General features: G+C 39.8%; 2 protein-coding genes across 3 annotated transcripts in view; both read right to left on the bottom strand.

Annotated features, from left to right (window-relative positions):
- Nucleotides 1-1186: 1186 nt before the first annotated feature.
- On the bottom strand, nucleotides 1187-7720 carry LOC128599378 (zinc finger protein 883). The gene is made up of 2 exons (XM_053610906.1): nucleotides 6042-7720; nucleotides 1187-4507 (listed from the first exon to the last, which is right to left on the bottom strand). The coding sequence occupies exons 1-2, from the start codon at nucleotides 6493-6495 to the stop codon at nucleotides 3102-3104; spliced, it is 1860 nt and encodes a 619-aa protein (XP_053466881.1). The 5' UTR covers nucleotides 6496-7720; the 3' UTR covers nucleotides 1187-3101.
- Nucleotides 7721-13025: 5305 nt separating this feature from the next.
- Nucleotides 13026-18793, bottom strand: part of megf8 (multiple EGF-like-domains 8) — a 57919-nt gene continuing 52151 nt past the window's right edge. For both annotated transcript variants that reach the window (XM_053610905.1, XM_053610904.1), the window contains 2 exons: nucleotides 16137-16269; nucleotides 13026-15873 (listed from right to left, as the gene is read on the bottom strand). In XM_053610905.1, coding sequence (XP_053466880.1) covers nucleotides 14410-15873; nucleotides 16137-16269 — 1597 coding nt within the window. In that variant the 3' untranslated portion in view covers nucleotides 13026-14409. The remainder of the gene's footprint in view (nucleotides 15874-16136; nucleotides 16270-18793) is intronic.

Here is an 18793-nt window from a genome sequence, read left to right as displayed (position 1 = left end):
ATAAGCTGTTGTGTTGCAATTGCCTCACAGATGAATGCTACAATTAATTTAGCTTTTTGATGGACTGCGTTTACTTGTAATCAGCGATATGGATTCTTAATTAATTAGCAATTATATGCACTATGCTTGAGCTTGCTAGAAAAATACATATTAAGCTAATGACATTTGATGAAATTAGACTCACATTCTCAATGAAACATGGTTCCTATGATGAGAAACTTCTAGTCAATTTTCAGAGAATGTTAGAAGGCACTGGAAAACTATTTAAAGCAGCTTGTCTGTAAGACAAAATTGCAAATTACCTACGGACTATACACTGATCAGCCATAACATTGAAACCACTGACAGGTGAAGTGAGTACCATTGATTATCTTGTTACAATGGTACCTGTCAGGGGTGGGATATATTAGGCAGCAAGTGAACAGTCAGTTCTCGAAGCAATGTTGGAAGCTGGAAAAATGGGCAAGTGTAAGAATCTGAGCTACTCTGACAAGGGCCAAACTGTGATGGCTATATGACTGGGTACAAAGCATTTCCAAAACAGCAAATTCTGTGGGGTGCTCCCGGTTTGCAGTGGTGTTTCCCGGTTTGAAAACGTTCATGCTGGCTATGATACAAAGGTGTCAGAACACACAGTGCATCACAGCTTGCTGTATATGGGGCTGCGTATCCACAGACCAGTCAGAGGGTCCACGCTGACTCTTGTCCACCACTGAAAATGCCTAAAATAGGCACGAGATTCAGAACTGGACCATTGAGCAATGGAAGACGTAGGGCTGGTCAGATGAATCACGTTTTCTTTAACATCATGTGTACAGCCAGGTGCGTGTGCGCTGCTTACCTGGGAAAGAGATGGCGCCAGGATGGGAAGAAGGCAAGCCAGCAGAGGCAGTGTGATGCTCTAGGCAATGTTCTGCTGGGAAACATTTCCCAATGTTCCATTGGTAAACAATGTCTTGGCAATCATGTGGATGTTACTTTGACACATACCACCTACCTAAACATTGCTGCAACATATGAAATGACAACCATTATAGTGTTGACAGCGATACTAGCATGAAATATCTGTTTACCTTTTTTTTTATTTCCAGTGTTTACACACAAAACAAGTATAATAGTAACAATAGTAATACTAATATGCGATTGAATGTGGTGGTTAAAAAAAAAAAACTCACAAGAACACACATTTTCAATTGACCTTTATTTTAAGTAAGTTAATCTAACATTTTATTTAAACACAAATTTTCAAAATAAAATAAAGACTGCAATTTTTCTTTTTTTTACTTTAGTCCATGGCACTTTCAGTTCAATCAACTTGACTTGTAAGCAGTGTTAAATGGTGAGTGAGGGGAGAGTAACTGCACATGACTCAATACTCAGTGTTCGCAGAACTGCACGCTCACTTCACTGCCCCACGCTCATACAGTAGATATCTTTGTGTGTGCACAATTCATAGCACCTCAAGCTCATTTTAAATGACTACACTCACAGATACTGCTCAGCACTTTTCTGTCAGCCATCTTTGCACTCTTTCCTGTTCAAATAACCTAGACTACTTAAGACCATTGGATGCTTTTTGTAAAGGCTTGATATATCTGTCTACTGTACCGTAACAGCATACACTGCTACGTCTTATGTTAAACATCTATGATAGGTAAAATAAATATGGTAGTAATGAAGGATTTCACATCACCCAATATGTTTAAAAGTCAGTTATATTCATGTGTGGGAATTCTAGTTCCATGCTATGATTTACATGAAATAAATCAATAAATTAACTTTTTTTTATTAACTGCTGGTAAACAGGATTTTACCATCACTTTAAGTACTCTGTTACTCACCAGATACAGGCCTACAGGACATCATGGAAATCACATGTTAATTACAAAGATTAATAAAAAATAATTGAGGGTGGATTAAGTATTTGAAAATAAATATCTTATTAACTGTTTTAAAGTTGCAAGTCTCTTGACAATGACAACTGTTAGCTTGCTCATGTATGTAACTCACGTAACGCAAAAGGGCATAATCAAGTACTACTGACATTATTCTCCATAATCCACATTACATGCTGGTGTGTCTGTTTTATTTTTTTATGTACAGTCACGTTATCCATTATGCTTAAATTGCCTTAGCATATCCACACTTTGGTCTTGCTTTTGTGCTACAAAATTTGGCATCTGGTGCTTTTTCCATACCATTTATCCTACTCAGGACCCTATCCCAGAACTGGGCGGGAGACACCGTGGACAGGGTGCCAACCCATCGCACGGCACACAATCGCACACACATTCCCACCCTACAGACAATTTGGAAATGCCAATCAGCCTACAGTGCATGTCTTTGGACTGGGGGAGGAAACTGGAGTACCCAGAGGAAACACCCGAAGTGTTTCGAAACGGGAAGAACAAGCAAACTGTGTGTGCACAGGGCCGAGGTCAGATTCAAACCCCCAACCCTGTGTTGGGGCAAACGTGCTAACCACTAAGCCACAGTGTCCCCCTATTACATGTAAATCTTTTTCATTCTTATTAATAATCCTGTAAACTAATTTAAAATAATAATTCACATGCTCATTAGATGGTCCTATTTACCACTCCCAAAGTTGTACTTACAAAATTACAATGTCACGTGCACTGCTAACATTCGGTAGTTAGTTAAAGTCCAACCTAAAATCGTCTGTTCCTTTGACATGATAACAGGGTCACTTCTTATCTAAAGAGACATGCACACAACTTTTAGGTCAGGAAGTTGATCATTTTGACAGCACATATGCCATCCAAATAAAATGTATGGATAATTCGCCTATAAATCACACCAGCTATATTAGTCATATGGGCATTCACATTATTTAATTCAATGAAACAGGAACTGGCTAGAGAAAGATACACGCTTAATTTGAATAGTTGACTTTATGGAAGCTTTGAATGATGCGGGTCAGTGATGCAGGAATAATGACATAAATACCATTTATTACTCTGTACTTTCATTTTATAGGGGGTACTATTTCAACGGACGAGCACAATCAGAACCATGTACAAGCAGTCAGTACTCTTTAAAAAACAAACACTCTTTCAATGAGTTATTTAGGATGTTAGACACTAAATGTGATGTGTATTCAGGTGCTGGGTGAGGTGGTGCGCCCGTATAAAGGTGCGTTGACACTTTGGGCAGATATGCGGCCGTTCTCCAGTGTGTGTAAGAATATGTGTTTTCAAATGCTGTGGCATGAGGAATGCCTTGTCACATTGCTGACACCTGTAAGGCCTCTGGCCACTGTGAGTGCGCCTGTGCTTGCCCAGGTCCCCAGAATTACTGTAGCACCGGTTGCACTCAGGACACGCGTAGGGCTTTTCCCCTGTGTGCCCACGCACATGTTTGGTCAAATCGCCTGACTGTGCGAAGCTTGCACCGCACTCGTCACAGCGGTATGGCCTCTCGCCTGTGTGTGTGCGCTGGTGGTTGGTGAGGTGCTGGATGCGATTGAATCTCTTGCTGCAGACAGTGCACACATATGGCCTCTCGCCGTTGTGAATCCGGAGGTGCTTCTTCAGCACGTCGGGCCTGGAAAACGTCTTCCTGCACTCATTACACTTGTGGATCCTCTCCTGGTTGTGTGTCAGGAGGTGCACTTTCAGGTTGCTCAGTGTTGCGAACGTCTTCTCGCAATCCACACAAGAGAACGGCTTTTCTCCGGAGTGAACGCGTCGATGTAGACGCAGCGTTGACCTGTGACTGAACCTCATACCACACTCAGGACATGGGTACGGCCTCTCGCCTGTGTGTGTGCGCAGGTGTGTGCTCAGGTGGCTCATTCGAGCAAAGCTCTTCTTACACTCAGGGCACGAGTACGGCTTGACGCCAGTGTGGATGACCATGTGCTTGCGCAAGCTGCCCATCTCTTTGAAGCTATTCCCACAGTCAGTGCAGATATATGGCTTCTCACCTGTATGTGTGCGTGTGTGTATGGTTAAACACTGCAGCGTAGCACAGTTCTTTCCGCAGTGTTGACACAGATAACCGCGGTCTGTACAGAGCGGTTCGTTTCCATCTATTTGTGGTTTTTGTTCTTCTTCTAGCTTGTTGCACTGATGTGGTCCGAGGCCCCACATACCTGCAAAGTTTTCGCCACATGATGCACAGCTCAGCTCTCCGTCAGTACACACAGTGGACAAATTGTGGCACCGACGACAGTGGTTTTGCAGATTGCCGATGTAGTCAAAGCTGCGGTCGCACTGTGGACATGTGTAGCGCTTCCGGGTCGGTGCGGGCGTGGGAAGGTGGGCGCGCCGCATATGGACCTTCAGCTGCTCCTGGGTGAAGAAGTGAAGGTTGCAAGAAGTGCAGCTGAGCATCTGGGAGGATATTTTGATGCATTGTGGTGCTTTTTGAGTTTTTAGCCAAACAAGGTAATTACTCCGATGGGTCCATTTGAGGTGCTTCTCGAGGTAAGAGGAGTCAGTGAAGGACACAGCACAGTAAGGGCAGGAAAAGAAAGACTCTCGGCCTGGGGATGGAAACAAATTAAATACAAAAATATATATATATATATATATATATATATATATATATATATATATATATATATATATTTATTTTAGGACTTGTTTAACATTGTGTTGAAAGACCCGTTAGGTTAGTGTAGTTACAACTTGTTGTAGTTTCTCAGAAACATAAGTTACGTTTTTTTTGTTGTTAACTGTTTATAGGTTAAGTGATTACAGCAACAAACTTGTCTCCCAGATGTTCCACAGCATTAAATGCTATTATAAACAAATAAAAAGCACAACACATCATTAAACAATTATACATTTCAAATCACTGACAAACTGGTGTAGTATAAGAGATACTGTACCACGGTCTGTCCGAATACTCGATTCTGATTGGCTGGAAGGTGTGTATTAAAACCGTATATACCACAGATCATTCCGGTCAGTTTAATCACTGGTCTAAATTGATGCGCTACCTATAAAGAACCATATAAATAACCATAGTAACATACAGTTAAACTCACAGCTAGAACCGCAGCACAGACGCAGGTAATTCACACACGCATCATCTCTCTCTCTCTCCATTTATTTGAATTATGTATTTGAATATTTATTTGAATTAATTTTTTATTATAATTCATTCAAATAAATGTAATCTTATCACACTACTTTATCTGTGTGTATGATTTAGAGCAGGCAGAATTCTACATCTAACGACTCGTAAATAAATTAACTAACGGAAATTAATCATTTCAGTCAAACATTTAACTCGTCAATGCTGGCAAGTGACTATGGTATAAACGGGATAATCCACAGCTAGGTGTGCATTACACAATTTTAATGCACTCTGTGGAGGTAACCAATGGTTCTTTGTCTCCACGTCGTGCATTAAAATCATGTATCGCACACCTAGCTGTGGATTATCCCTTACTAAAACACTGCAGGACATGTAGTTATAGAAATAAGCAACTTCAGGGTGGTAAAAGTACCCCTTCAGGGAAAGTACAACTTGTCATGGAATATTTTTCTATAATGGCATATCCCATTGTGTTGCATTCCTTATGTAATGTCTATCCATTCTCTGTACCATTTATCCTTAACAGGGTAGTGGGGAGACCCCTGGGGACTCGGGATACAAAGCGGGGGACACCCTGAACGGGGTGCCAACCCATCGCAGGGCCCAGTTGCACACACTCACACACACGCACACACTCGCACACTAAGAGATGCCAATCAGCCTACAATGCATGTCTTTGGACTGGCGGAGGAAACCGGACTACCCAGAGGAAACCCCCAAAGCATGTGGAGAACATGCACACTCCACGCACACAGGGCAGAGGCGGGACTCGAACCCCCAACCCCGGAGTTGCTAACCACTAAGCCACCGTGCATACTTACATAACGTCTCACTGAAATTAAATACAATTTATTAAATAAAAGAAATCTGATCCATTTTAGTGATCGATCATTATTTCTAAAACATGTCTGATTAAATTTTAACTAGGTCAATATTTTGTCCCAGTCACCAATGAAACGTTGTGTTTAAATTACCTGCTTCTTCATCCTGTCTGGGATCACTCTCCTCTTCTGCTGTCTCTAGCTTGATCTTTGTCACATCCTCTTCTTCCTCCTCCTCCTTCAAGGGGAAATGTGCCTCACCACTTCCCACATCATGGATTTCAGACTCGGTCTTTAGACCAACACTCAAATTTACTGAAACACATTCCGGCTCTGTCTTTGTAGATACTCTGAAGTCTATGGATTCAGGCTGTACATTTCTGCTCCCTGTTCGCATTAAGTCTGTCTCAGAGTGCTCTTGCTTTATCTGCTGAAGCTCTGAAGAGAGGTTATCAGAAACAAAGTCTTCAGCTCCATCACATGAATAAAGTAGATGTTTGTCTGGTTCCACATCATTTAAAGGCTCTTCTGTAGGACACGGCTCTGTTTTGATGTGTGTGCCTGGTGCCCTGTTGGAGGATGAGCTTGCTGAGCTGATTTTCACCATGACGTCACACTGCACCAGCAACGCACGCTACATGTCCGTGTATCAGAAGAACATGGATGAATTCTCTTGATAACGGAAATAGTTTCTACTTACACTGAAATACCAACGCTAATGCATTAGTTAATACACACTACTTATATACAGCAAAGGTGGAAGTGCATCTGTCTCGAGATAACCTTTAGCATTATGATGCTAAGTGGTCAAAACAGGCCTGTAACGTTATTTATTTTATTCCCCAGTAGATACCTTCTTCACATTTACTCTCCTATAATGCGTCACCTTGTGAAGAATTAGCCTGTTCGAAGCTATTCACCAAAAACATACAGTTACGACTAAACAGCTTGCATGAGCGATTTGTTTAAAATAAAAATAAAAAGCCTGTCATTCAGTTAGCAATTAGCACAACTCTAACATAACTACACGAGCGCATCTGTTCCTGTGAATTCAAACAGTCGTTTGTTTCTGACGCAGCGGGTATAGCTAATAAACCGGGTTGTTTTGACACAAAAACAAGGTGTGCAAAGTAAAACCAGAGAAACAATTTAAGTTGTAGTGAAGACGGAATCAAGCAGCCTGCCTAAACATGGCCGGCGTTGGCCTGTTTTTCAAAATAACTGTAGCACGTCGATGTTTGCTTCAGGTTTCACTGACCGCATAGTTCTCATGAATAAACACTTAAAGCAGCCTATTTAAAATACCTATCACTGGGGTCATGAAACCTGTAAATAATCCCATCAAAGAGTTACAAGACTTGTTTAGTGGTATACTGGACTGGTATCCTTGCTGAAAAATCCAGCTTGGTCTGATCAGCTGACAAAGGACAGGTTGAGCTGGTCAAACTAAACTGGTAGACCATCTTTGCTGAGGTTCTGCTGTATTGTCCTACACACTGAGATGTCCTATCAAGCGCTTCTGAACACTTCTCTCAAGCATGTTCCTATATTTCATTGTTTGTTTCATATGATCATATACATGTAGTTATACACTATATGGCCAAAAGTTTGCGAAAACCTGACCATCACTGTGGTTCCCCACAGCCACGCTCCAAAATCTAGTGGAAAGTCTTCCCAGAAGAGTGGCAGTTATTATAACAGCAAGGGTGGGGTGTTGGGGGTATATAATTATATATAAAGATATATAAATGCACACTAGGGTAGGGCAGTTTGATAAAGTATGACAAATCATTAGAATTATTTTCCAGCTTCCTCATTAGTTGACTAAACTGATAAATAAACACTTGAGATCTTCTAAATGTCTTACTATTCATATTATTTAAAAAAAAAAAAAAAAAAAAAAGATCCTATTGCACTATTAGCATTAATTCAGAAACTGTTCCCACAGTTCTGCCTGTGTTTTGGTAGCTGGTCAGACTAATTTTCAGCAGCGATATACCATATACTAAGGCTGCACGATTATGGCCAAAATGATAATCCCGATTATTTTGATCAATATTGAGATCTTGATTATTTATCACGATTATTAATTGATTTTACTGACAACATATTTTTATTGCACTTTCACATTTATTGAGTTTTCTCATGCCACAACAAAACACACAAGTAGGCATGAGAAAACTTGAGCTGGTCAATTATGACAGAATTTAGGAACATAGTGTGAGCCATGACAAATTAATTTACATTCTGATGAACTAAATGTAATATTTTCATTTAAGTTTATAGACTGTATGTAGAAAAAAACGTTAACCTGTTCCACCTTGTAAACAAATATAATAAACATCAATGTTCAGTGTTTGAAATCTGCTCCTCTTAAATATATTTAAAGCTATACTATTAGACATTTTCCACTGTCATGGTTCTGGGCTGGAGTCAGTTCTCAAACCACTCTGTGTATATTGTGTATATATCTGAATAATCTCATATAGGATATGATTGGGTGAGTTCATTTACCCATCAGATGCAAAGCATTTTAGTTTAATGGTGTTCATTACTGGTGCTCCAATCAGGATTGTCACAGATGATTCTGATCCAGATACCAATCTTTTTTTGTTTAAACTTTAATCAGGAGGCCCGTCATAAACAGTAAGCTCTCTGCTCATGGTCACTGTTAATTGAGTTAAAATAATAACAATGAGATACTGTTGGTTAATTGAAATGGTCACACTGTAGAGCCCTGAGTTTATCTGCAAAGTTTTTTCCCGTTCGGCGCGATGATGTTTAATGTCCCCGACAGCCTCTGTAGTGCCATTTAGCATCATGTTAATGTATGATTTCTCCACGCGCAAGGCGCTGGAGCTCGAAGCGAAGATGACAGCTTGAGCACTAAAATGCTAACTCCATTTCGGGGTTTTGACAGTACAAAATGACGTCATCCCTGCGCCGCTCTATGGTGATTGGCTGTAAGTGTAGGAAGCGCTTGATTTGAGTTTTCTATTAGCGGAGGTTGAATTTTAAACGTTAATATCACAGTCGATCATGTTCATTTAATCGTGGGCAGTCAAAATCATAATCGCGATCGATATTCGATTAATTGTGCAGCCCTACCATATACTATACAATTCACTGTACTAGTAATCAGCATGGTGTGTGTATGTGAGAATTATCATTTGATATCATGTGACTGATTAACAGATTCACTTGTTGAAGCAGTTCCCTCAGAATTACTTTAGACTGTTTTATTTTTGTGCAATATTTTAATAATTTCCATTAATGAATTACAAATAATGACAAATTTTTAAAAAGCAGACTAATCACCTATTTATTTGTTGAAAAAATTTAACGGCTTATCTAAGGAAACTTGTTTGGTTAAATGCAAAATTTTAGAAGAAAATATACAATGTACTGTATTATAGGCAAGGTCTTTAATGTATGATTGTGGCCTTTGTTACCTTCTTTACCACTGATTTCAAGCTTTTATTTTGAAAATGAAATGAACACATTGCATTGTGGGAATGCAGCTATGATAGCTCTGGTTGCATACTTGGGGTGCATGTCATTTCTTATTTGTGCATCCTCGTTACCTTTCCTTGCTTCCTTTCCTTGCATCTTAGCGCCACCCTGTAGGATGTGAGAGAAGGATGCAAGGATGAGATGCGAGGAGAGAACAGAAGCAAGTTGAATGGAATATCCTCGCTCTCTCAAGCATACTTCAAAGCAACATTGATTAATGATGACTGCGCTTCAGGGATGTGCCGTTACAGTGAGGGAAAAAAGTATTTGATCCCCTGCTGATTTTGTACGTTTGCTCACTGACAAAGATTTTTAACATTTTTAACATGCGTTTTTCTGGATTTTCTTGTTGTTATTCTGTCTCTCACTGTTCAAATAAATCTACCATTAAAATTATAGAATGATCATTTCTTTGTCAGTGAGCAAACGTACAAAATCAGCAGGGGATCAAATACTTTTTTCCCTCATTGTATGTTGTCGGAGCTTGATTAATAACAACATTCTTAATAATACAAAATGCACTGATAGTATGTGAAATGTCTGGGTTATTCAACAATGATTTAATGAACAATACATAAAGTATTGAATATTTTGTGCAGCTTTGCATATCTAAACATGCAAGGATCAATTAATTACAATACTCATTGTAAGCATATTATTATTTAATTATATTTCACACAAAATTCCATCACATCATCAAAGGACTTTTTGTTGGAGATTGTGGCAGATGTAAAGGAGATGGGGAATTTATACGTGCTTCAGGTTTTTCGACAAGAAACACTTTCTCATAGGATACACTGGTGTATCCTAGCTCCACTGGAAGCTTCCTCACTCCTCGCTCCTCAACTCCTTGCAGTGCAATTACATAATTGAGATGTCCTTCAAGATGGTTGACATCGATCAATTTCCGGATCATGGGCTTTAGGACGTATGAGCGAGGAAACGAGGGAGCATCAGTTTGAGTGTTGAGAAGCACCCCTGGAAAGCAGCCAAAGCAGGACATCACCAGGGTATACACTCACCAAGCACTTTATTAGGAACACCTGTACACCTACTCATTCATGGAATTATCTAATCAGTCACTTTTGTGCCAGCAGTGCAATGTATAAAATCATGCAGATACGGGCTAGCAGCTTCAGGTAATGTTTACATCATCACAAAAATGTGATCCCTGTGATTTTGACCATGGCATGAATGTTGGTGTCAGACGGGCTTGAATATTTCTACAACCGCTGATCTCCTTGCTGTACCAAGTAAGATTATTAACAATCTGTAATGCAGAACTTTACAGTCATGTGTTGGCTATGAGAGCACAAATTCTTTCTCATCACCTCTCAGTGCTCGTCAAACAGAAATATTCCCATGTACAAATCTTTTGGTTTCTATAAAGCCCATGTTCATAATTCCTTATAACGGTGCTTATAATTATGACAACTGACTGCAATCTCCCAAACATTAGACATGCCTAAGTCTTGTTTGCTTTGGATTTTGCTGTCTGGGGAGGTTCTGACAGAGAAGTAGTGTTACATTATTGAAATTTCTATCCCAGCTGTTTGATGATTCCAGAATACCACATGAACATGAAAAAGAAATCAAATGCAGCATTACAGTATTAACCACTATTAGTTGAAGTTTAATAGGGTCAAACTGGTATATTCACAGAATGCATGAATCACATAATATAAAAGCATGTGTGCAGTATTGAACAGAATACATAGATAGCATCCACATATTTCAAGACATTTGTACACATTTTGGTCTTTAATTCCTTTTAAACACTTTGTTTTATAACAGCACCAAAATAAATCCAGAACAGTAAAAACTTGACATTGGAATTGAATTGCCAGCATAGGCTGTTGCTGTTTCAGGTTCTTGTGGCATTTTTACAAGATACAATACTGTTACAGTCCCCTCTGAAACTACTGGAATGGCAAGGTCAATTTATATGTTTTTGCTGTAGACTGAAGACATTTAGGTTTGAGATTGAGTTTAGAATTTCAGCTTTTAGTTCCTGGTATTTATATGTAGATGTGTTAAACAACAAGGAACATAGCACATTTTGTATCAGACCACACAATTTGTAGGTTAACAAAAATATTGGAATAAGTGACTGACAGGTGTTTCTTGCTACCCAGGTGTGTACTGTTAGACTGCTCTGAACATCTACTCTTGGTTTTAGCCTTCGGTTTCACCTGTGAAGACTGCATTTGTTCAGACAGCTGTCTATGGGAGAAAAGCAAGCCGTTTTGAAGCTGAGAAAAGAGGGAAAATCAGTCAGAGGCATTCCACAAACATTGGGAATAGCCAATACAACAATTTGGAAAGTCCTGAAAAAGAAAGAAACCACTGATGTACTGAGCAACAGACACAGAATGGGTTGGTCAAGAACAACAACAGCTGATGACAAACATTGTGAGAGTTGTGAAGGAAAACCCAAAAACAACAGTCAGTGACATCATCAACATACTTTGAAAACTTTGAGAGCAGAAAATAGAGGCCATACCACAAGATGCAAACCACTCATCAGCAGTAAACCAGATTGGAATTCAAAAAGAACTACAGAGATGAACCAGAAAAGTTCTGGACCGAAATTAACCTCTACCAAAGTGATAGAAAAGCCAAAATGTGGAGAAAGTAAGGATCTGCTCAAAACATACAAGCTCATCTGTGACACTTAGTAGAGGTAGTGTCATGGCTTGGGTTTGCATGGCTGCTTCTGGAACAGGCTCATTAATCTTTATTGATGATGTAACTCATGATGGTAGCAGCAGAATGTTTCAGAAGTTTACAGGAACATATTGTTGACAATTTACAGAGAAATACATCGGGAGGAACTTCATCATGCAGCAAGACAATGCTTTAAAACACACTGCCAACTCAACAAAGGACTTTATCAGGGAAAAAAAGTGAAAGGTTTTAGACTGGCCAAGTCAATCACCAAACATTAACCCAACTGAGCAGCATTTCACCTCCTGAAGAGGAGACTCAAGGGAGAAACCCCTGAAACTAACTGAAAGAGGCTGCAGTAAAAGCCTGGAAAAGCATCACAAAACAAGAAACTGACAATTTGGAGATGTCAGTGAGTCGCAGGCTTGATGCAGTTATTATAAGCAAGGGGTATGCAACCAAATATTAAGCGTGATTTACTTTGAATTACTTTAAGGATGATTGGTTCCTTTACTTTTGCTCGCCTAAAAATTGGGTGGTCTGATACAAAAGGCTCCATGTTCTATGTTGTTTAACACAGCTAGATGTAAATATATAAAAGTGGAAATCCTCAACTCTCATCTCATATCCATCTTTTGGTCTCAAACCCAAATGTCTTTGGTGTATAGCACAAATAAATAAATTGGCCATTCCAACAGTTTCGGAAGGGACTGTATATGAGTGTACAACTTTTCATAATTCAACATTCATTCATTCATTCATTTACAGTAACTGCTTTATCCAAGTAAGGGGCAAAATGAATCCAGAAGATATCCCAGAAACACTGGATAAATGTCAAGGACAAACCCTGGAATGCCAGCTCATCGCAGGACATCACACACAAACAAATTAATTCACAGCTAGGGTGAATTTAGTGTCACCTATGTTTTTGGACAGTGAGACAGAACCCATGTGGACATGGACAGAATATGCAAAACTCCACGCATATTGAACCCAGGACCATGGAAGTGTGAGGAGAACATTACCTCCTGTGCTACCTTTATACTCAAAAGAGCCTCTCTATGGTAGGACACAAAAAATAACACAAACTTCAAACAAAAATACTGACAAAGGCTTGTCATGGTCTTGTTTTTCCCTCTGTTACTTTATTAACTAAAATCTTACTAAAATATACAAATTTTTTCCACTCTTGACATTTTTCATTGCGTTGTTCATTCCATTAAGATGGAGAAGACAAATTTTATTTAATTCAATACTTTCCACCAAGAAGCCCTTTTCTGACAATTATTAAACCATTAGAAATAAATACTGTTCAGTCAACAAAATGTAGCTGGATTAAAATCTATGACTGCATCATCCATTTTTAAATAGTGTTAAATATTAAAGCATGTCCATTACTGTACACAAACATTGACCAAATGTAACAGTGACCAGATAGCAGGTGATTCCTTCATTTGTAGGCCTTGAGTTAACATTATAGCACACCAGTCAACATAAATCCCATTGCAATTAAAATCTGATAAAGATATTAAACAAAATGACTACAGGAACAAACCATTAAAATACTGTGAGTGGGAAAATGTTTAGTGCAGAAACACTAAAATGCCATTTTTACCAGGATAAATATGTGTAAAACTAAGCACATGGTTCAACATTCAACAGAGATACAGCTTTAAACCATTGTTTCTGATCATTTTACATGGTTGCAGTACATTGTCAATTGATGAACATATTACAAATATTTTCAGCCAACTGTCCATTTTAATAGATGGTCGATTTTTTATTTATTTTTTATTTAGTTGAACCAGTTGCAGTGATCTTGTAAATGGTAGTTCAGATTGTCATTAGTGTTTTAAAGCACATTTTGGTTCTGTAACCAGGCCATCATTCTCAGTGGGCAATAATACACTGTATAATTCAATCCAAAGTCTTTCTCTGTGACAGCGTGTCACTTTAACTTCACTGGTGTATATAGGACAAAGGGAGGCTGCAGCAAGAAAACTTGTGCATTTCCTAAATGCTTATGCCAAGCTCACAGAAAGCTTTCCACAAACAGCAGAAGATAAATTAATGAAAGATGCTTAATACAGCGTATATGTACAAGAATAATCATATCTATTCCACATAATCTTGATAATCTGTTCCATTGTTTCAATAAATACATCCTTTATAAAACACCCACACACATTCTTCAAGTAACTTGGCCCTTTCAAGAACATTCAGTTCTGAGTTTTCAGATATTGTCCGTCCTGTTCCATTCTTTTCTCATATTAACTTAACCATCCCCCACTTGAAATTCCCATCTTCCCATCACGCTCTCTTCCACCTTTCTTCTTGCTCCTCACATGGCCATTGTGGTAAGATGTTGGTGGCCCAGGAGGCCCTTTCGGCCAACACCAACCCCTGGATGTGTGCCTGCTCCACCGTGCCCACAGTACTCTTGCAGGTTCTGTCTTAGGGTGACCAGGGCAGAGCCCAGACAGGCTCGATTAGGTGCCAGGATACCGCCAGGTAGCTGAAAAAGGACAGTGGCAACTCCCGCCATGCCATCGTCAGTGGGCTCTAGGGTGATGGGTCCCACCTTGAAGGAGGAGTAGGAGAAGCCCAAGAGCTGTGAGAGGAAGGGGTCAGAGCGGCAGAACTGCTGGTAGCTGCCATGCGAAGCTGGATGGTGGTGGTGGTGGTGGTGTGATGTTGGATTGGTGGCAGAGCTGGGAACATACTGATGCGTATTCAGGTAGTGCAAGGAAAGATGCTGCCCACTGTTGCCTCCGCCGAGGGCAGGATGGTGGTGATGGTGGCGAGTCACACCAGGATCATGTTTGTAGGACGGAGCTCCAGGTCTTCCTCGACAAACCATACCACCTATTTTGCCTGTCCTAACATGTGCCAGTGAGACGGCGCTTCCTCCTCCGGCTGAGGGCAAATAGATGAGCTGTGGCTCATCGGGCTCCAAGTAGACAGTGAGCTTGGCAAAGGGACGTGATGCCATCTTTGTCATCTCTTGAATGTGACGCCGCTGTTCACGCCTGAAGTCCAGGAATTGTTTGACCTTCCAGAGCAGCACACACACAGACAGGAAGAGGAAGAAGCAGGAAAAGAAGACAGAGAAGAAAACAAACAGGTCTATGTGCGCCTGGTCTTGGCGCAGGAACAGCAGGCCTTGCGACTCTCCACCATGGCTGTCTGTACCAACACCGCGCAGTGCGATGAAGAAGCGGCTAGATTTGAGCGAGTGCACTTCATGTGGGAAGGTGATGACGACGCGATCACGCACACCACGCACAATCAGCACTGTCTGAGGCTTCCAAACTGTGATGTATGTGATGAGGCCCTCTGCTCGCTCTTCACGCACTTCCCGTTCGGCACTGTGTTGTTTAGTGTGCAGAGCAAGGATGGCAGGGGAAGACGAATTTGCATTCACTTTTAACGGTGACAGCGCTAAAGGGACCTCTTTGTCTCCTCGAGTCATGGGCACAGAGGCAACATCGTCTGCTATTTTAATAGTGTGTACACCCATCTGGCGGTCAACATCCACAATAAAAGTGTCATGGGAATTAGACACATACACTTCCACCTCGCCGAAAGTAACATCGATAGTGACGCGGATGTCCACATTAGTGAATTTGGGCTGGGCTGCAAAAAACACTGTGCGTCCCATAGGCAGATTGCGAATATTAGGCTCATGGAAGCAGTTGACCTGTGATGTTGGGTCAAAGCAGCACTCGTTGTCCACATTGAACTGCCGGTAACACTGACGGCCATTGATCGGTGTGCCATTGAAGGCGTCTTTGCATTTGGCACACTAGGAAAACAACAGCATTGCAGAGAAAATGGTTTGAAATTCTTCCAGTTCAACTACACTTCTTCCTCTGTATGTTAAGTGCTACAATGGTTTTTATCAGGTAACCAACAAAATTTATTAAACTGTTACAGTACATGCCTTTGAATATGATTTGGAATGTTTGAGACACTAGGAAAGTAGTGTCTTTAAATTTGCAATAAAATGAAATGTAAACATTATTAATAGTGGAAACTAATGGAACAAACTAATGGAACTAATAATACCTGCTGTCTGTAACACTCCTTGCGATCACTCTGTGAACTGCTAAGACATGATGATGTTTCCGTGTTGTTTTGGCAGGGGCAGCCTGTTCCATCATGCTCATTACAAGTGTCTGCATGGCCATTACACTGACACCTAAAGACATAAAAATACACTTTCAAGGCCTGAGGTTTGCTTTCTATAGGAGGTCATTTGTACCATAAATTTAATTTACATTTAAATCTGAAAATCACTCATTTGTCATTTCCGTTCACATATCTGTGTGCAAAGATGGTGCCAAAATGAAAAATGAAATGAAATAAGTGAATGAAATAATAACGTGCGGCTGGGATGGTAATTGGGTGCTTGATTTGATCTCCCGCAAAAGGAGGAAAAATGACAAAGTTAATAAAAGAAAATATTCATTCTGACAATCTGCTAAATCCATTAATTCCCTAGCCATTTCCTGCATGTGACTGTAAGCTGCACTCCCATCCTCCATTTTGTTTTAAGCGCTGCACGCAGCATCCAGAGAATAAATTTGAGCAAGTCTTAACTACATCCATAGCTACAACCCCTGGCAAAATTATGGAATCACCACACTTAGAGGATCCTCACCTGGCTTTTTTACTTCGTAGCAAATATACAAATTACAGATATGACACAAAACAATTTTTGTTTAATAGCACTCTGGCTTCATGAAACATACCTCAAACAAATTAAATGATCTTTTTTCCCAGATCAAGTAGAGGAAAAATTATGGAAATCACTCAATGTTGAGGAAATTACACAATTACTACTTTACTCAATTAGTACTTTGTTGCTCCTCCTCTGGCTTTTATGATTGCCTGAATTCTCTGAGGCATGGACTTCACTAATGAAAAACAATATTCTCCATCGTGCTGCTTCCAGCTTTCTCGAATAGCTGTTGACAGAGCAGCTGTGCAGGATGGAGCCTTGTCATGAACCAAATTTTTTTTTTATTTTCACCATAAATTTTTCAATCGGATTGAGATCCAGACTGTTTGCTGGCCATGTCGTTGAGTTGATATGCCTTTCCTGAAGAAAAGCTTGAACACTTTTTGCTCTGTGGCATGATGCAGTATCATCCTGAAAAATGATTTTATCATCACCAAATCTATTTTCTATCGATGGAATGAGAAAAGTGTTCAAAATTTCAATGTACACCTGTGCATTAACTGTTGAGATAATGATTGCCATCTCCCCTGGTCCTTTACCCGTTTCATCTTTATATGTCTATACATCTATATACGTTCATTAGAACGGCAGCAGAAACAAAAGTTCCAGCATCATCTCCTTGGACAAAGCAGATTCATGATTTATCAATGAATATCACTTTCATCTCTTTATACTTGCACCAAATTTTAGACACAGATGTCTGGGAACATCCAACATCTTTTGCAACACTCCATGTTGGATTTCCTTCTTGAAGGAGTTTTATAATCCCTTCCATTGTTTCAATTGTCAACTCTCTTGTTGGGGCCATGTTTCCTTTAAAAAAAAAGTCCAAGGTTAAGATCTGTAAGTTCTACTTTAAGGTCTGTAAGCATGCTCTTTTAACTGCAGACTAATTAGCATTTTTAGATTTGTGCTGGTATTTGTTTTAGAAATGCAAATTACAAGGTGATTCCATAATTTCTTCCCCAACATTGAGTGATTCCATAATTTTTCCTCTTCTTGATATGCGAAAAAAATATGCCATTAATTAAAATCATTTAATTTAACTTGTTTGAGGTGCCACAATGTTCAGCTATTACACAAAAATTGGTTTGTGTCATTTCCCTTTTCATTTCAAGTACTGTGCTCACTGAAACCTCAGTGCCTGTTTCCACCAAGTCTTGCTACAGGTCTTTTGCAGTCACTCAAGAGTCAGAAATCTGGTTGCAGCCATTGATAGATTGATTTTTCTGCCCCATCCAGGTATTTCATACATTTTCTACCCCTAGCCAGTTCAGGTATTTCATGTGTTCCAGCTCAAGCACACCTAGTGCAACTAATGAAGCCTTTGTGTAATTGAGACAGCACCTGTTTTGCATATTTGTGCTGTTGTGAGGGATTCTATTCAGGGGGTTGAATAATTCTGAAACTGGAGAAATCATAAGTTGCATTATCAGTTGAATTTGTGGAAACCACTTGAAGCATTCACTGTGTTGAACTGTTCCAATTGCTTTTTTTTTATTATTTATTCATTTCAAAGAGCTGAAAGTCTGTAAATTTTGACAAGAAACCTGATTTGTGACCCCCCCCCCCCCCCATGTCACAAACGACTCGTTCAATGAGCCGTTCTAAAGGATTCATTCTGAACTCCTCCTTTCAGAGGGCATACTCTGCTGTGATTGGTCTACTGCTGTCAGCGTGTGTCGAAAAGGAAACGTCTACTACCATAACGACTTTCAGCTCTGTCTATTCGCGAGCAGCCAATGAAGACCTACATTGGTTTGTACAGGAAGTAAGTCTGGAATTACTAACGACTTGTTTCAGCTGTTCAGAATCGGGTCCTTCTTTTGGGAGTCAATAACTCTGTTTGTCGTGTGCTTTTTTGATTTTTTAAACTTTGCAGACGTTTTTACATTCACAAAAAGCTATATAACACTACATGAAAGGTAATATTTGAAAAACCATAATAGGTGCACTTTAATGTTAATTTTCATGTTATAAA

Source organism: Ictalurus furcatus, chromosome 23 (genome assembly GCF_023375685.1).
Source record: "Ictalurus furcatus strain D&B chromosome 23, Billie_1.0, whole genome shotgun sequence".
Taxonomy (NCBI): domain Eukaryota; kingdom Metazoa; phylum Chordata; class Actinopteri; order Siluriformes; family Ictaluridae; genus Ictalurus; species Ictalurus furcatus.
Note: the sequence above shows the minus strand (reverse complement) of the source record. Positions and strands in the feature narration are given on the sequence as shown.